The following is an 18625-nucleotide window of genomic DNA, read 5'->3' on the forward strand; positions in this document are numbered from 1 at the left end:
GCAGGAGGGGGGGGAAGGGAGGGACACCTTTTGTAGTGATAATCAAGGTGGGCCATTTCCAGCAGTTGACAAGAACGTCTGAGGAACAGCGGGGGCGGAATAAACATGGGGAAATAGTTTTACTTTGTGTAATGACCTATCCACTCCCAGTCTTTAGCCAAGCCTAAATTAATTATATCCAGTTTGCAAATTAATTCCAATTCAGCAGTCTCTCGTTGGAGTCTGTTTTTGAAGTTTTTTTTGTTGGAGAATTGCCACTTTCAGGTCTGTAATCGAGTGACCAAAGAGATTGAAGTGTTCTCCGACTGGTTTTTGAATGTTATAATTCTTGACGTCTGATTTGTGTCCATTTATTCTTTTACGTAGAGGCTGTCCAGTTTGGTCAATGTACATGGCAAGTCAGAGGCCCCTCCTGGTGCATATGCTTTAAAAATACATGACTGTTACTTTGCAGAAAAGCAGATCTCAATGTCAGGTGAGCGACTAGACTTCATATTATACTGCTCATGCACCTCAACTGTAACTAACTTTCTTCTCTGATGAAGAGTGTTTGGCCTGTGAAGTAAGTGCTCTCACAAAAGGCTCCCATACAAAGCAAAGTATATGTAGTCACCCTCAACGGAGAAAGATCTGTTAGTGGTTTCCCTGTGGCAAGGGCCAGGATCTTTGCTGTTAAAACACCATTTTGGAGATTTCAAGGGAGGAGGGAATAATTCACTTTTCCTGGTAATCCCAAGTAGACAGGAGCAATACCTGGAGAAGTCTCATGCTGTGAAGACCCACTGCACTGTGTCTGTGCAAGAGATCAATTGTATGAGCTGCAGAACCTCCCAGGTTGATGTAGCAGGATTCTTGGATCTGGTACTGATCCTGACTACTTAGTCCTAAGAGACGACCCTGTTAAGGTGGATATATCTTGGGTAGGCAACAGTAAGCTCTATTCAGAGTGCATAAAGTAAACTGATTCTGTCAGAAGACACAAGAGAGAAAGCAAAATCTTTCAGTAGGCTTCTCTTTACTAGTTTGTTAGCCTTTGGTTTACCATGGCTGGACTTGTGGACAGCTCTGAGACAAGAAAATGATATAGGAGGCAGTATCTAGCAGAGGGAGAAGCAGCAGCCATTAGAGTCAAAGAGCAAGACACCTGGCCCCACACTCACTACTAGAGTAAAGCAGTACCCTTCTGGGGGGTTGGGAGGGAAGTGCCAACCTGCCACTTCTTCCACTAGTCTGGTGATGAGCAGGATACCACCAACAGTACAGCCTCTGCTGGGGTTGTGGCCATGGGATCTCTTCATATGAAGGTGCCCCTTAAATTGGCCCTGGACTCTGCTGAGTTACTTGGGTTTGGATGCCCCACTGGGCTCCGCAGGATTGGTTCCTGTTTCAGTGCTGCTGTGATGCCACCATCCCCATGCTCCCAATTCCACTCTAACATTGACTCCACAATCAGATTGGAGGGAAAAAAACTCTCCCAAATAACCCCCATATGGGGCACCAAAATAAGGCACTATTCTGTAGCCCGTTCAGATCTTCATATTATGATTATGCCTCTCCTCCCTTACAGGCTATGAAATAGTCAACAGACATGAAAACGATCACCAATAGTCATTTAAGATAACAGTCCATAGAGATAAAAGGCAATTCATAACTCAAAGCTATTGTTTCAGGCTCTCTGCAGACTCAGGCAGACATCACTGCACTGGTACATTCTGATGACATTTTCAAGATTATCTTCACAACCAGAATAGCAAGAGACCTATGTTTCTCCAGTTTAGGAGAGGAAGATAACAACTTTAAAAAAGTACCAGGTTGTCAATCCAGTGTGATCTGGCTTAATTCTAGCCCTGCTTGTATAAGAGAAAATCCTTTTACTTTGATGCACAATGCAATACCATCATTTCCACTAAAGGTTGCTCTAGCAATGCTTCCAGTCCATAACGTACATTAAAAAAATCAAACGGGATTCAGTAAATTTAATGGATTTAGTTCCATCCCAGAGTCCTGGAGGTCAAATCCAATAATTATACTTTTGTGGTTTATATCATCAGAATAAAGGGAAATTATTCCTTTGTAACTTAGTACAGCATAACTCACTTCCTAACTAGCTATGATGGCTGCCGCAGCTAATTTTCCTGAAGCAGGAACATTTTTCTAGTTTGAGAGGAAAAAAATTGGACCCAACTTCCACAAAATGGACAACCCACTCAGGAAAAATTCCAGACGACATTACAGAAAGTCATAATGGATTTTTTGAGGTCTCTAGACTATGGTTTGAGAACGTCTTGTCTACTGCATGAGCTTTACTTATATATTGCCTTCTGTAGAACCTTGCTTAATTAGCACTAATGATGAGAAAACCTTAGGGGAACTACTAAATTTTGCAAGCAACTGAACACAAAATGTATTGATAAAAAGCCAGCTTACTGCTAGAAGATACTACTTTACATGTTGAAGATCAGATGACGACAGACCCAGGCTTTGTATGCAAAAGGTATACAAAAGTACACACATCCAAAGTTAATGAGGTTTTCCACCTTAAATAAGTTGAGAAAATTTAAATAAAAGTAAAGAGTTAAACATAGAAGATTTTTTATAAAAATGTTTGAAGTTAATACTATATGATCATCTAGTCTTCTGTAATATCTTGGATACCCTACCAACATTTAAAAACAAAATCCCTTTCATTTCTCTCAACAGCAGCTCTACAGGAGACACAGGGTTACCAACAGCTATGGAGGCACTACAGGTTTGGCCTGAAAGTACATTGTACGCAGGTGGCAATTCAATCTCCAACAGGGATTAATTTTTTCTTATGAGTCAAGTTTGGGAAACATGTTCTGGAGTAGGAGTCCCACAGCTCCATCTCCCACAACGCAGTGAACAGGTTTTGGGGAGACAGTTTGAGGGGACAGAATGCTCCCCCAAAGAAAAGAATGGTTCCAGAAGCCCAGCAGAGACTGGAAATCAGACAGCTACAGTAGTAATAGATGCTGGATTAAAAATTATAAATTTAAATCATTTGAAAAGTTGCATACCAAGCTTGTTAAACTACCACATTTTTGTTGTGCCAACAAAGGTTTTCATTACAGCTGGAAGGCTCTGCTCAGAAGAAACCTAGGACTGGAATAACAGAGGGAGCCAAAGACTGAGGTACGTTAAATGAGCTCTGTTTGGGAAGCCTCTACAATGCCAGAGTTGTAACTAGTACTATCAATCTAACTTTCATAAGTACCAAAACTCAGAGAAGCACAAACACTACAGTTGTGCAATCTAGAAAAGCCAGGGGATTTAACTGGAAATAGTTGCGGTTTCTGGTCCTGCTGGTTAGCACTGACTGAACGACATTAAAATGCCATTTGAGGCACTTCAGTCTGATTGCCATCTGAGATTTTTATTTTGGCAGCATTTATTTTGAATGTTTGACACAGCATTTTACATGCTACACACATCTCAAGGTGTTTTAGAAAAATGATGAAGCCATTAACTGATACCCTTTGCTACATCCATCAATTTCACATAAACAGATGGGTCAAATATTTGACCCAACTCTGCCATTTCTTGAATGAACTTTTAGCTCAGGGGTGGGCAAACTTTTTGGTCTGAGGAACACATCTGGGTATAGAAATTTGTATGGTGGGCCATGAATGCTCACGAAACTGGGGGTTGGGGTATGGGAGGGGGTGCAGGCTCTGGCTGGGGGTGCAGGCTCTGGGGTGGGACCAGAAATTAGGAGTTCAGGGTGTGGGAGGGGGATCTGGGCTGGGGTAGGGGTGCGGGAGGGAGTCAGAGGTACAGACTCCAAACTCCAGGTGGCGCTTACCTCAAACGGCTCCCAGAAGCAGCGGCATGTCGTCGTCCCCGCTCCTACGCAGAGGTGCAGCCAGGGGGCTCGGCGTGCTGCCCTGTCCGCAGGCACCGCCCCTGCACCTCCCACTCTCCACGTAGGAACTGGAGCGGGGACATGCCGCTGCTTCCGGGAGCTGCGCGGAGCCACAGCACACGTGGAGCAGGGCAAGCTCCCGGCTGGAGTGCTGGAGCAGGGCAAGCCCCGGACCCCACTTCCCAGCAGGAGCTTGAGGGCCAGATTAAAATGCCTGAAGGGACGGATGCGGCCCCCACGCCATAGTTTGCCCACCCCTCTTTTAGCTGCTTCTCTCTAGGTTAGAGTGTGTGAACATCGAACTTTCCCCATCTTGCTCTACACAAACTCCAAACTGGACCCATCCTGGAGTTCGGCTTTATTAATGAAGAAAACAATAAGATAATATAATTAGCTCAAACCTTCTCCTAGGGTTCCTCCCTCAGAACTTAGGAAGAACTGCCCTGTACACACCATGAAGCCTCTAATGTAGAGAGCCACCCCACTTCCTTAATATCCTGATTTAACTCTGGAAATTAGAAAACTCATTTAATTATCTGAAAATGGAGACAGCTTTGAAGTATTAAGAGTTTAATAGGAAATGGATCCCAGAATTACCAGATATTCTAGAATTACTAGGAAAAAATAAGGTCCCACTGGTGGCTCTGTAGCTTTCATTTACTAACTTCTCAATTTCATATTATGCAAATTTTGTCCCTAATATTTAAAGCACTCAAGTGTAGATATAAGGACAATTTTCTGACTCATCATGGGACACTATATCAAGTGTCAACAACATTATTATAAGATTCAGTTTTTTTCCAGTCAAGATTTGAGATACCAGCCAAAATGCAGGTCTCACAATCATTGTTTGTTGGTACCGCAGAACTAATCCTGGTACTTTAATGTATAACCTATGGGAGTCAAGGCTGCCCTAAATTCAGAGTTCTGGAATGACAAACGTACTGCCCTTTCCTGGGTATAAACCATCCTTAGCCTCTGCCCACAGGATCTAGCCAAAAATGATATTTTAGGAGACTTATTAGTTGTGCCCTCAAGAGGGAATACAAGAAACGGAAAAGCTCAGTAAATACAGTTAGTTTTGATTAAACTAAAACCCACTTCTATTTTAGATAACCAATCAGGTATACGCAAAAAGAAAAGGAGTACTTGTGGCACCTTAGAGACTAACCAATTTATTTGAGCATCAGCTTTCGTGAGCTACAGCAAAGCTTATGCTCAAATAAATTGGTTAGTCTCTAAGGTGTCACAAGTACTCTTTCTTTTTGCGAATACAGACTAACACGGCTGTTACTCTGAAACCAATCAGGTATATAGGCATCAGCAAATTAGCCTATGGGGAAAAAGGTACAGTAATATTATAAAAGGAACACTGTAAACGTAAGTTCAGGTACTATACTTATTGCCAAATCTGTTACCATTTTTGCCGTTTTAGCCACCTTTACCAATTTTAAGTGCTTTTTCTTTTCCTCTTGCTGTATGAATGACCCACACAAACAGGAGAAACTGGTCTAAACTGTAAAATTGCTACTTTAATAAAAATGCATTTAAAAGTAATTGCTTTACCATACCCAAAAAGGGTGCACCCCTCATTTCTCATCTTCCAGGGAACAGTCATCCACTGCACCCAGACACACCAATCCTATAAAGGGCAAACTCATTCATATGTTCCTTTCCCTTATTTTTACTACCCTAAAGGCAGAAGTGTTGCTAGGTCACACAAACCTTTGGTGTATCAGCTCAGCACAGACCAACCAGGGGCTAAGATTACCGATGTGACGGAGAGACTGCCGAGACTCATCAAGCCCTCGGATCGCTACCCCTTCCTCCTTCTCCAAGTGGGCACCAATGATACTGCCAAGAATGACTATGAGCAGATCACTGCGGACTACGTGGCTCTGGGAAGAAGGATAAAGGAGTTTGAGGTGCAAGTGGTGTTCTCGTCCATCCTCCCCGTGGAAGAAAAAGGCCGGGGTAGGGAATGTCAAATCGTGGAAGTCAACGAATGGCTATGCAGGTGGTGTCGGAGAGAAGGCTTTGGATTCTTTGACCATGGGATGGTGTTCCATGAAGGAGGAGTGCTGGGCAGAGACAGGCTCTACCTAACGAAGAGAGGGAAGAGCATCTTTGCGAACAGGCTCGCTAATCTAGTGAGGAGGGCTTTAAACTAGGTTCACCGGAGGAAGGAGACCAAAGTCCTGAGGTAAGTGGGCAAGCAGGATACCGGGAGGAAGCACAGGCAGGAACGTCTGTGAGGGGAGGACTCCTACCTCATACTGAGAATGAGGGGCGATCAGCAGGTTATCTCAAGTGCCTATATACGAATGCACAAAGCCTTGGAAACGAGCAGGGAGAACTGGAGGTCCTGGTGAAGGCAAGGAATTATGACGTGATTGGAATAACAGAGACTTGGTGGGATAACTCACATGACTGGAGTACTGTCATGGATGCTTATGGATGGTTATAAACTGTTCAGGAAGGACAGAAAGGGCAGAAAAGATGGGGGAGTAGCACTGTATGTAAGGGAGCAGTATGACTGCTCAGAGCTCCGGTATGAAACTGCAGAAAAACCTGAGTGTCTCTGGATTAAGTTTAGAAGTGTGAGCAACAAGAGTGATGTTGTGGTGGGAGGCTGCTATAGACCACCGGACCAGGGGGATGAGGTGGATGAGGCTTTCTTCCGGCAACTCGCGGAAGCTACTAGATCGCACAGACAATCCAGGAAGTTTTTGGAAAATGTAGGGGACAATTTCCTGGTGCAAGTGCTGGAGGAGCCAACTAGGGGGAGAGCTTTTCTTGACCTGCTGCTCACAAACCGGGAAGAATTAGTAGGGGAAGCAAAAGTGGATGGGAATCTGGGAGGCAGTGACCATGAGTTGGTCGAGTTCAGGATCCAGACACAAGGAAGAAAGGTAAGCAGCAGAATACGGACCCTGGACTTCAGGAAAGCAGACTTCGACTCCCTCAGGGAACTGATAGGTAGGATCCCCTGGGGGAATAACATGAGGGGGAAAGGAGTCCAGGAGAGCTGGTTGTATTTCAAAGAATCCCTATTGAGATTACAGGGACAAACCATCCCGATGTGTCGAAAGAATAGTAAATATGGCAGGCGACCAGCTTGGCTTAACGGTGAAATCCTTGCGGATCTTAAACAAAGAAGAAGCTTACAAGAAGTGGAAGGTTGGACAAATGACCAGGGAAGAATATAAAAATATTGCTCAGGCATGCAGGAATGACATGAGGAGGGCCAAATCGCACCTGGAGCTGCAGCTAGCAAGAGATGTTAAGAGTAACAAGAGGGGTTTCTTCAGGAATGTTAGTAACAAGAAGAAAAAGCCAAGGAAAGTGTGGGCCCCTTACTGAATGAGGGAGGCAACCTAGTGACGGAGGATGCGGAAAAAGCTAATGTACTCAATGCTTTTTTTGCCTCTGTCTTCACGAACAAGGTCAGCTCCCAGACTGCTGTGCTGGGCAACACAGCATGTGGAGTAGGTGGCCAGCCCTCTGTGGAGAAGGAAGTGGTTAGGGACTATTTAGAAAAGCTGGACATGCACAAGTCCATGGGGCCGGATGCGTTGCATCTGAGAGTGCTAAAGGAGCTGGCGGCTGTGATTGCAGAGCCATTGGCCATTATCTTTGAAAACTCATGGTGACTGGGGGAAGTCCCGGACGACTGGAAAAAGGCTAATGCAGCCCCATCTTTAAAAAAGGGAAGGAGGAGGATCCTGGGAACTACAGGCCAGTCAGCCTCACCTCAGTCTCTGGAAAAATCATGGAGCAGGTCCTCAAGGAATCAATCCTGAAGCACTTGCATGAGAGGAAAGTGATCAGGAACAGTCAGCATGGATTCACCAAGGGAAGGTCATGCCTGACTAATCTAATCGCCTTCTATGATGAGATTAGTGGTTCTGTGGATGAAGGGAAAGCAGTGGATGTATTGTTTCTTGACTTTAGCAAAGCTTTTGACACGGTCTCCCACAGTATTCTTATCAGCAAGTTAAAGAAGTATGGGCTGGATGAATGCACTATAAGATGGGTAGAAAGCTGGCTAGATTGTCGGGCTCAACGGGTAATGATCAATGGCTCCATGTCTAGATGGCAGCCGGTGTCAAGTGGAGTGCCCCAAGGGTCGGTCCTGGGGCTGGTTTTGTTCAATATCTTCATAAATGATCTGGAGGATGGTGTGGATTGCACTCAGCAAATTTGCGGATGATACTAAACTAGGAGGACTGGTAGATATGGTGGCAGGTACGGATAGGATACAGAGGGACCTAGACAAATTGGAGGATTGGGCCAAAAGAAATTTGATGAGGTTCAATAAGGATAAGTGCAGGGTCCTGCACTTAGGACGGAAGAATCCAACGCACTGCTACAGACTAGGGACCGAATGGCTAGGCAGCAGTTCTGCGGAAAAGGACCTAGGGGTGACAGTGGACGAGAAGCTGGATATGAGTTAGCAGTGTGCCCTTGTTGCCAAGAAGGCCAATAGCATTTTGGGATGTATAAGTAGGGGCATAGCGAGCAGATCGAGGGACGTGATCGTTCCCCTCTATTCGACATTGGTGAGGCCTCATCTGGAGTACTGTGTCCAGTTTTGGGCCCCACACTACAAGAAGGATGTGGAAAAATTGGAGAGAGTCCAGCGAAGGGCAACAAAAATGATTAGGGGTCTGGAACACATGACTTATGAGGAGAGGCTGAGGGAACTGGGATTGTTTAGCCTGCAGAAGAGAAGAATGAGGGGGGATTTGATAGCTGCTTCCAACTACCTGAGAGGTGGTTCCAAAGAGGATGGTTCTAGACTATTCTCAGTGGTAGAAGAGCACAGATCAAGGAGTAATGGTCTCAAGTTGCAGTGGGGAAGGTTTAGGTTGGATATTAGGAAAAACTTCTTCACTAGGAGGGTGGTGAAACACCGAAAAGCGTTACCTAGGGAGGTGGTAGAATCTCCTTCCTTAGAGGTTTTTAAGGTCAGGCTTGACAAAGCCCTGGCTGGGATGATTTAATTGGGGATTGGTCCTGCTTTGAGCAGGGGGTTGGACTAGATGACCTCCTGAGGTCCCTTCCAACCCTGATATTCTATGATTCTATGAACCATCCCACTCTGCTAAATAAAGGCTACAGTGATGCAGGACACAGTCCTGCAGAGTGCCTTACTGAGATGGCACTTAGGTACCCAGAATTTACATGGTAAAGCAATTTTAGCCCATAATAAAAGATGAGGAATGGAAATGATTCAGTGAATAGATGGAAACATTACTCTTAATGGATTTGTTCTTTTAGTCCTCTTTAAAAGAGTTTCAATACATTATACTCAAGAGGTCAAAACTGGGCCAGATTTTACAAGGCCAGAAATGTGATCATGAAATAGTAGAATAACTATTATATGAATGCTAATATCTCTCAAACCCCTCCATTACTTTGACATGACCATAAAAAATAAAACCAGAGCTAACGTCCACACTGCTGTTATTGTGGCAAAAAGCGAGATCCAAAAGGCTTTTAAAAAGCTGTCTCTAGACTGATTGGACCAGACAAATTAGATTTCAGGGGTCAGGCGCAACTTATTAGGAATCTTTTACAGTTTATTAGCCAATCATTGACATTGGGAATTATAACCTTGATTACCCAGTGGTCTCAAAAGACTACCCAGAACTTTTCAAACAATCAGGGAGGCAACCCAGCAGATTGAAGTCTGTGCAGATTACAGAACTCCTGACACATTTCCCCAAAAGCTTGTGGCTCTGAACGACAAGTGCTAGTCAATCATGAGGATCATATTCAGCTTTTGGCTAGCGAGCCTTCAGGTAACTGAGGTCTGGACTGTAGTCTGCTTCTTGGATTTTTCTGTGCACAATCTCTTTACATTATGAAAGGCTCTGCCATATTATTCTTTAAAGGGCTCTGCTTGACAGTGCTAAAGCAATTTTATTTATATATTTTATAAATAAAATAAATATATATCTGAGTAATACTAAACACAGGAGCTTATATTCTCTCCTTTAAAAGAAAGCTTTCTACTATTTACTTCCACAGTAGGTGAAGGGAAAAGTTAAGCCCCAATGAGTTGACCTGCCATAGATGGGTGCCATAATACATTACAAATTTAACTCCTCAGACAAATCTTAAAAAAAAACATTTTAGTGTATTTGGAAAGAATACAGATGCCTGAGTACTAAAGGACTGCCTGATCACAGCTACACACACACCCCCACCCAGAAAGACTAATATAACAGTATGCGCACACGTACTCGCGTGTTGAAAATCTTTCAAAAGCAACATTGGGTGACCAGCCACTATAAAGCCCTGAACACATTTCTATTGTACACTCTTCTCTAACTACATTTCTCTATTTGTTTGAAACGATAAAGGGAGACTACAATTCTCACTTGTGAGGGACTCACTGCTTTAAAGAGAAGTAACCCAATTCTCCCTCATCTTACTAGTGATCTTATTTAACAAAGACCACATGGCAGTCAGAAAAATTTCCCTCAAGGAATGTAGGATACAGGCTTGTGCAAGTCATTAACACTGGTGTCCACTGCTTGTAAAGTAAATAAAGGCTGCCACCTTGTGGACTGAGGACCACAGAACTGGCTAAACAAGACCACCACAATGCAGAGGGGTAAAACCTCAACACAGAATATTGGGATGGAGTGGGAAAGGGAGTACAAAAAATGGATACCTGTTTAAGAAATTTGCCTTTTGGGTTCAAACCACTTTCCTCTCATTACAAAACCTGCAATAATACATCCAAGCTTCAGCTTATGATTTATTTCAGTGGTTTTCAACCCTTTTTTCATTTGCAGTCCCCCTAAAAAATTTCAAATGGAGGTGCGGACCCCTTTGGAAATCTTAGACAATCTGCAGACCACCAGGGGTCTGCAGGCAGGTGGAAGACCATGGATTTATTTTGATAGAAAGTAATCATTTAAAATTTGTTTACATTACTCCTGAATAATTATACTACAATTTCTGTTGTGTTAACTATGTACTTAAAATCTATCACTCTTCGTTAAAAAACATTAAATGGAGTACTGATCATTGCTTTTTGTATTTTGACATTTTGTTCTGAATCAGAAGGTTCTATTGCCCTAGGTTCATTATCTATTTCATTTCTTCAGCAATGTGCTCTCCATGCTCTTTTCTTTCCTTTACTGCCAGTTCTTTAACTACCACCCCTTTCTGTCCTGCCACAAAATGCAATTTTATGTACTTGTAAATGTATTTCCATTTTTGAAAGTACTGGAAACACTATTTGGCAGTGCTTCTTTGGAAACTGAAAAACAAATAGCTCTTGAAGAACTTTTTAAACAAACAGGAATTTCCACAGAGGGCAGTTTTGTAAGTCCAACGGGCATTCTACAAAGAAAATTTTAAGGGCACTGCAAAAAAAAAAATTTCTCTCCCAACTTGAGACAGCTTATTTTATATCAATTTCTTATTTACCACTGTGAAAATAATTTTTACTTTTTAATATTAAAAGTCCTTGATTCTTTCTTGCTTTAAGACTTGTATTCTTAAAACAAGTATCTTGATAGCAAGGATTTGCAAAAAAATGGACGAGATTTGCTTTTCTGTAGCATGTATTGGCAGCATGCTTAGGATCTACTTATCAGAACAATTAACTATACATTTCTCCCCAACCCCTCCCACATCACCTTTATCACTGACGTTTAAGAAAAAAGCCCCACGACAATCAGTTACTTTCACCCACCCATTCACTGCTGAACTGTCCCTTTCTACCACCTTGAGTTGCCACCTCTCCAAAACATGAGTCCCATTACCACTTTGGACGGACTTCTTCCAAAGTTCCAGATTCTATCAGTTGGGAACAGAGAAATGAATAGTAAAAGGCAGAAAGTAGGAGTGACTGACGAGAGCTTTTAAAGAACTATATACTGTTCCTGGTTGCAGCTTCAACTTTAAAAAGGAACAGCTTGGGTACTTGAAAGCCAACAGGGCTTCAATGGGGCAACATACTTTCTCAGTGTGGTCATACTTACTGACAAGAATCCTATATTTGAGTAAATCAATGAAATACATGCTAAAAGCTAAGCGCTTTGACAGCCCAACTCAGCTTTGAAGGGACTACTCACATACTTAAAATTAAACATGCTGACTTGCTTTGTTAACTCAGAGCTACTAGTAGAAAAATATGAAATTGTCAGATCAAATTATTTTCTTGGCTAAAATCAGCAAGATCTAACAGCAACAGCTAAGCACTAGTCTGAAATAGGTAGAAATGGGACCCAAAAAAATCTTAGCTTTAACACTGTGAAAAGCATTCCTTCAAAGAAAACATATTTATTGCCATTCCAATATTTTCTAACCAAATACCATTCTTGCAAAATGCCCAGGAAGAGCACAAGAGCAAGATCCAATCCAATATAAACTCAGTGGCTAAAGAAGCTTGTCTATACCACAGGATGATTTCCATCTGCATCTCACTTCAGCCACCATGAACTTAATCAGTACAGGTTATATGTATGTCACACTGGTGGTGATTGTATTTTGACCTCCATGGCTAATTTAGCCATTATACATTCTAGTTATATAATGCATAGTAAAACAGTAAAAATGCACCATGATTTGTTTGCACAAAAAGTTTCTTGGGGCTCTCAACAAATATTCAGATTGATCTAATGTACTTATTAGAGGTTTGCCGTGTAGTTTTCAAATGTCCACTATCAAACTGGGGGACATACCTAAGTGGGATCTCGCAGGGGTCTGTCCTTGGTTCAGTATTAATTCAATACTTTCATTCATTACTTGAATAAAGGAGTGAAGAGCGTGCTTATCAAATTTGTGGAGGACATCAAAGTAGAAGGGGTTGCAAGAACTTTGGAGGAGGACAAGATTCAAATACTAAATGTCTTGATAAATTGGAGAATTTGTCTAAAGTCAACAAGATGAAATTCAATAAAGACAAATGCAAAGTACTATACTTAGGAAGGAAAAAAAGTCAAATGCTCAAACACAAAATGAGGAATAGCTGACTAAGTGGTAGTATCACTGAAAAGGATCTGGGGGTTATAGAGGATTGCAAATTGAACAAGAGACTACAATGTGATGCAGCTCCAAAAAAGGAGAATACTCTGGGCTAGAAGTGCCATATGTAAAACATGGGAGGTAACTGTTCTGTTCTACATAGCACTGATGAGGGCCTCACAGCTGGAGTATTATGTCCAGTTTGGGGCATTGCACTTTAAGATGAGGACAAACTGGAGAGTCTCCAGAGGGAAGCAACAAAAGTGATAAAAGGTTTGGAAAACCTATGAGGAAGGTTAAAAAACTGGGCATGTTTAGTCTTGAGAAAAGACTGAAGGGGGACCCGATAAATCTTCAAATATGTTCAAAGCTGTTATGAAGATTTTGATCAATTGTTCTCCATGTCCACTGATGGTAGGACAAGTAGTAATGGGCTTGATCTGTAGCAAGGGAGATTTAGGGTGGATATGGAAAAAAATAGGGCTGTCGATTAATTGCAGTTAACTCACGCAATTACCTCAAAAAAAATTAACTGATTAAAAAAGTTAATTGCGATTAATCACATTGTTAAACAATAGAATACCAATTGAAATTTATTAAATATTTTGGATGTTTTTCTACATTTTCAAATATATTGATTTCTATTACAACACAGAATACAGAGTGTACAGTACTCACTTTATATTAGTTTTTATTACAAATATTTGCACTATAAAAATGACAACAAAAGAACTAGTATTTTTGAATTGGTGGTTGAAGCATGAAAGGACATATGAATCTTTAGCGCATCTAGCATGTAAATATCTTGCGATGCCAGTTACAACAGTGCCATGTGAAAGCCTGTTTTCACTTTCAGTGGATGTTGTAAACAAGAAGCAAGCAGCATTATCTCCTGCAAATGTAACCAAAACTTGTTTGTCTGAGCAACTGGCTGAAGTAGGACCGAGTGGACTTGTAGACTCTAAAGTTTTACATTGTTTTATTTTGGAATGCAGTTATTTTTTGGATGTAAAATTCTACATTTGTTAGTTCAACTTTCATGATAAAGAGACTGCACTACAGTCATGATTCATCATCATCATGTTCTTATTACGCCTTTGGCATTTTGGGCAGTAATGAAGCTCCTCCACTCCTGTCTGTTTCTGACAAGTCTTTCAATGGTTCCCCAGCTGTGCCCGAGGTTTTTCAGCTCGCCTTCCACAACTCTTTGCCATGTTGTTTTCAGGTGGCCTCATTTTCGCTTGCCTTCAGGTATCCATCTTATTGCTACTCTGGTGATGGAATCAATTTCCATCTAAAGCACATGACTAATCCATCTCTAACGCCTCCTGGCAATGATGGTACTCAGATCCTCTTGCTGCACTGTGTCAATAGATCTTGGTTTGAGATTGGTCTGGGCCAAAAGATATGGAGGATTTTTCTGAGGCAGGTTGTATGGAATGAAGACAGTTTGGACATGTCATACTTTAAACACTACTTGATAGTGCAGAATGCTGTGGAATGAGAAAGTACACAGCTCTGATAAATCTCTAGTTTGGTTTTGGTATTGTATTTTGATGCTTTCCAGACTGTATTTAAACTCTGGAAGATGTTCCTGGCTTTATTGATTTTGTTCTGGATTGATTTTGTCCTGGCTGATGGGGCTGCCCAAGTATGTGAATGTTTCTACATTGGTGAGAACATAATCCTCTATCCATACTAGTGATGGTGAGGCAATATTAAAGGTCATGATATCAGCTGATTTTCAGTCTAATTTGCTGGCTGAATGCATTGAGTCAAGTTGTTTTTTCTTGTATATGGTGTTGGGTATGTGCTAGGAGAGCGACATCATCTGCGAAATCCAAGTCTTCAAGGGATGAGAAGAGTGTCCATTTAATGCCCCCTGACATGTCTTCTGTTGTACACCACATTACCCAGTTGATGGCAATGCTGAAGAGGATTGCAGACATGACACCCCTGATGTAATCCTGTTTTGACTTCAAAACTGAGCTCACTGTGATCAACACTGCATGTAAAGTTGAAATAGAAGCTTCTGATGACAATTATACAGAAAGGAATTCTATATGCTCGCAGAATGTGCCATAGGCTGGTCCTGTGAATGCTATCAAAAGCCTTCTCAAAGTCTATGAAATTTATGTAGAGTTGCCATTGCCATTCTAAGCACTGTTCTATAATGTTTCATAGAGTGAAGATATGGTCTGTGCATCCACACCCTTTCTGAAAACCAACTTGCTCTTTTCTGAGAACGCTATCAACTGCCACTGGACTATGATCTTACACAGTACTTTGCTTGGGACAGATAAAAGTATGATACCACGCCAGTTATTACAATCACTGAGAGTTCCTTTCTTTGGTAACTTCACTATAACCCCATTGGTCCACTCACCTGGCACTTTTTCCCTTTCCCAGACTGACTTAAATGGAGGGGCCAGGATAGATGCTGCTAATTTAGGATTTACCTTGAACAATTCTGCATTCAAGTTATCCTTGCCAGCTTTCCCTTTTTTTTTATTTTTATTTTTATTTTTATATTTATATATATATATATATATATATATATATATATATATATATATATATATATATATATATATATATATATATATATGGTATATAATTTTTAAGGGTATATACTATTTTTTTTTTTACAGTGCAAATATTTGTAATCAAAAATAAATATAAAGTGAGCACTGTACACTTTGTATTGTGTTGTAATTGAAATCAATATTTTGAAAATGTAGAAAACATCCAAAAATAAATGGTATTCTATTAACAGTGCAATTAATCATGCAATTAATCGCTATTAATTTTTTTTAAATCACTTGACAGTCCTAGAAAAAACACAAAAAACTAACAAAGAATAGCTAACTACCGAAACAGGTTATCAAGGTAGGCTGCAGAACCCATGCCATTAGAGGTTTTTAAGAAAAGATTAGACATACTGTTGGTCAGGGATAGTCTAAATATATTTGCTGTAGCCCAAGTGCAGTGGGCTGAACTAAGTGACCTCTCCAAGTCCTTTTCAGCCCTACATTTCCATTATTATCTTTGCACAGTCCAATGGTTAGGACACTAGCCTGGGACTTAGGAGATCTATTCCACAGCATAACTAGAGACTTCCTGGATGATGTCCCGTAAGGCAACTAAATCAGTTACTCAGTTCTCCATCTGTAAAATTAGCACTTCCCTGTCTCACAAGGGTGCTGTAAGTATACAGTAGAGCCTCAGAATTATGAATACCAGAGTTACGAGCTGATCGGTCAACCACACACCTCATGTGGAACCAGAAATACGCAATCAGGCAGCAGAGACCAAAAAAAGCAAATATTGTATAGTACAGTGCTGTGTTAAACTACTCAAAAATAATGGGAAAGTTTAAAAAAATATTTGACAAGGTAAGGAAACTGTTTCTGCGCTTGTTTCATTTAAATCAAGGTGGTTAAAAGCAGCATTTTTCTTCTGCATAATGAAGTTTCAAACTATATTAGGTCAACGTTCAGTAGTTAACTTTTGAAAGATCATTTTGTTCAGAGCCACAAAACTTTTCAGAATTACGAACAACCTCCATTCCCAAGGTGTTCGTAACTCTGAGGTTCTACTGTAAATACATTAAAGACTGTGAGGCACCAAGACTCCATGGCAATGGAATCCATATAAGTAGGAGGATAGACCAATTTTCCAATTAACTTTTCAACAGTTGAAAACATTTCTAGCTATCCTCTGCTCACAGTCCCATAATTACTCTTTCAATAGTATGGTATCATTTTGAATGTTGATTTTAAGCAAAACCTCCCCCATGCAAGGCAAAGTTTAGGCTTAGTAAAGCTGTAACACACCATTAACCCTTTACTGTGACTATTATTGCTACACCCACCAGTGACTGCTAACACAAGAGCAACACTCAGATTCTTTATCAAAATTCCCGACTGACTAGATAGTGGCTTCAATATACAAAAGAGATTAGCAGTCACTTTAGAAACAGCTTTTTAAAGTTTTATAAAAATGCATTAATGGAAAGAGGTTAAACAGGCCCTCTCCTACAGCCTTCTGCTTCTTTCATTTTCAACATAGGGATTTAAGATTTCCACTGGTCCCATAAGGATTTTAAATCCAGTGTCTTGACAGATGATAGAGTAAAATTTACAAAAAGGCAGCAGTCCAATATTTATAGGTCAATGACAACCAACCAATGAGTTTACCCAACATTTGGGGCATGGGGGGAGAAACCACAATCATACACAAGTACAAGATTATGGCATTGCAACTGAAAAGAGCTCAGTGTTCTCAGTCTTATTTGGCAATCTCCTCGTTGCATCGTGTATTTCACTTGCACCACATTTCTTACCTGGATACTATGCTGGAGCCATTATAGAGATCGCTAGCATAAGACAGCGTTGCCAAAGGTCGGACAGAATTGTAGCGAGTGAACTTGGATAGGCACTCCTGAAATTCATCCAGCTGGCTTGTGGTTCTGCTGTCATCTAGACAAAGGTAGCAGAATTGTTGATGGAACAGAAAGAATGAGAGGAGGTAATTAAAGTTTAACAGTAAACAAAAAATCTGAAGGCCTAAGTAGTCACATGACATTTCCTAGGCAAAGCATCTGGGGATGAAAACTTGTCAACAAACATATCAACTGACTTTTCACTTCAGCATACACCTCTGAATACTAATTCACTTTAGTGGAAAATAAGTCTTTATAATACCACGTTACGAGAGACTACAGTAAAAGCTTTTTTATCCGGCATATTGGGGAAATGGCGGGGGTGCCGGTAAGTGAAAAATTCTGGTTAACTAAGGGAGAGAGTTTGGATGAGGGAGGGGCTCAGGGCAGGGAGTGCAGAGGGGTTTTGGGATGCCAGATCCAGGGGGCACTCACCTCAGGTGGCTCCCCGCAAGCAGCACCCTGTCCCTGCTGCTCCTAGGCAGAAGCGTGGTTCCCAGCCAATGGGAGCTGCAGAGCAGCACTTGGGGCGGAGGCAGCACATAGAGCCACCTGTCACGCTTCTGCCTAGAAGCAGCAGGGAGAGGTCGCCACTTGTGGGGAGTTGCCTGAAGTGAGCACCCCCCATATCCGGGATGCCTAAATCGCTCCCACGCCCCATCCCCCCTGCCCTGAGCCCTCTCCCATACCCAAACTCCCTCCCAGAGCCTGCGCTCCGCACCCACTCCTGCACTCAGAGCTCCTCATGGCCGTTCTTCCGCCTAAGAGCAACAGGGACATGTTGCGACTTCTGGGCAGCCACATGGAACCAGGTAGGGAGCCTGCCAGCCCCACGCCGATCGGACTATAAACCGGACTTTCTAAGAAGATTAGAAATGCCGGTTTATAGAGCCTTCCAGTTGGTACAGGGCTGGATAACACAGCTTTTGCTGTATTATATTTCTTCTATCAAGAACCATGAATATGCCTTCCCTTGTGTAAAAGTCCACCAACTTAACATAAAAGGCAGAAGTGCTTGGCGATGAGGACTACCATTATTTAAAACAAAAACTGATGCAAGTGTAAGCAAACCTATATACCATCAAGAATATGTACAGTTACAATATGCTATAGAGGTAAACACATTTACCTTTCTCCATCTCCCAATGCAATATGCTCTAAAGAGATAGTCTATTACACCAAAGGAATGATTATGGAAAAATTTCACTCTCACTCCAAAAGCAAGAGGGTTAATAGGGGGGTGGGGTGGGGTGGGAAAACCCACAAAATAGAGATGCTATCTTACAAACTCAATGCAAAATGATGTC

At 41.6% G+C, this 18625-nt stretch overlaps 1 protein-coding gene across 3 annotated transcripts in view; it reads right to left on the reverse strand.

The window, feature by feature from the left end:
* The window catches only part of COP1 (COP1 E3 ubiquitin ligase), a 226800-nt gene that overhangs the window by 126941 nt on the left and 81234 nt on the right, over nt 1–18625 (reverse strand). For all 3 annotated transcript variants that reach the window (XM_073356470.1, XM_073356469.1, XM_073356471.1), the window contains exon 11: nt 17220–17355. In XM_073356470.1, coding sequence (XP_073212571.1) covers nt 17220–17355 — 136 coding nt within the window. The remainder of the gene's footprint in view (nt 1–17219; nt 17356–18625) is intronic.

This window comes from Lepidochelys kempii, chromosome 8 (assembly GCF_965140265.1).
Source record: "Lepidochelys kempii isolate rLepKem1 chromosome 8, rLepKem1.hap2, whole genome shotgun sequence".
Taxonomy (NCBI): Eukaryota; Metazoa; Chordata; order Testudines; family Cheloniidae; genus Lepidochelys; species Lepidochelys kempii.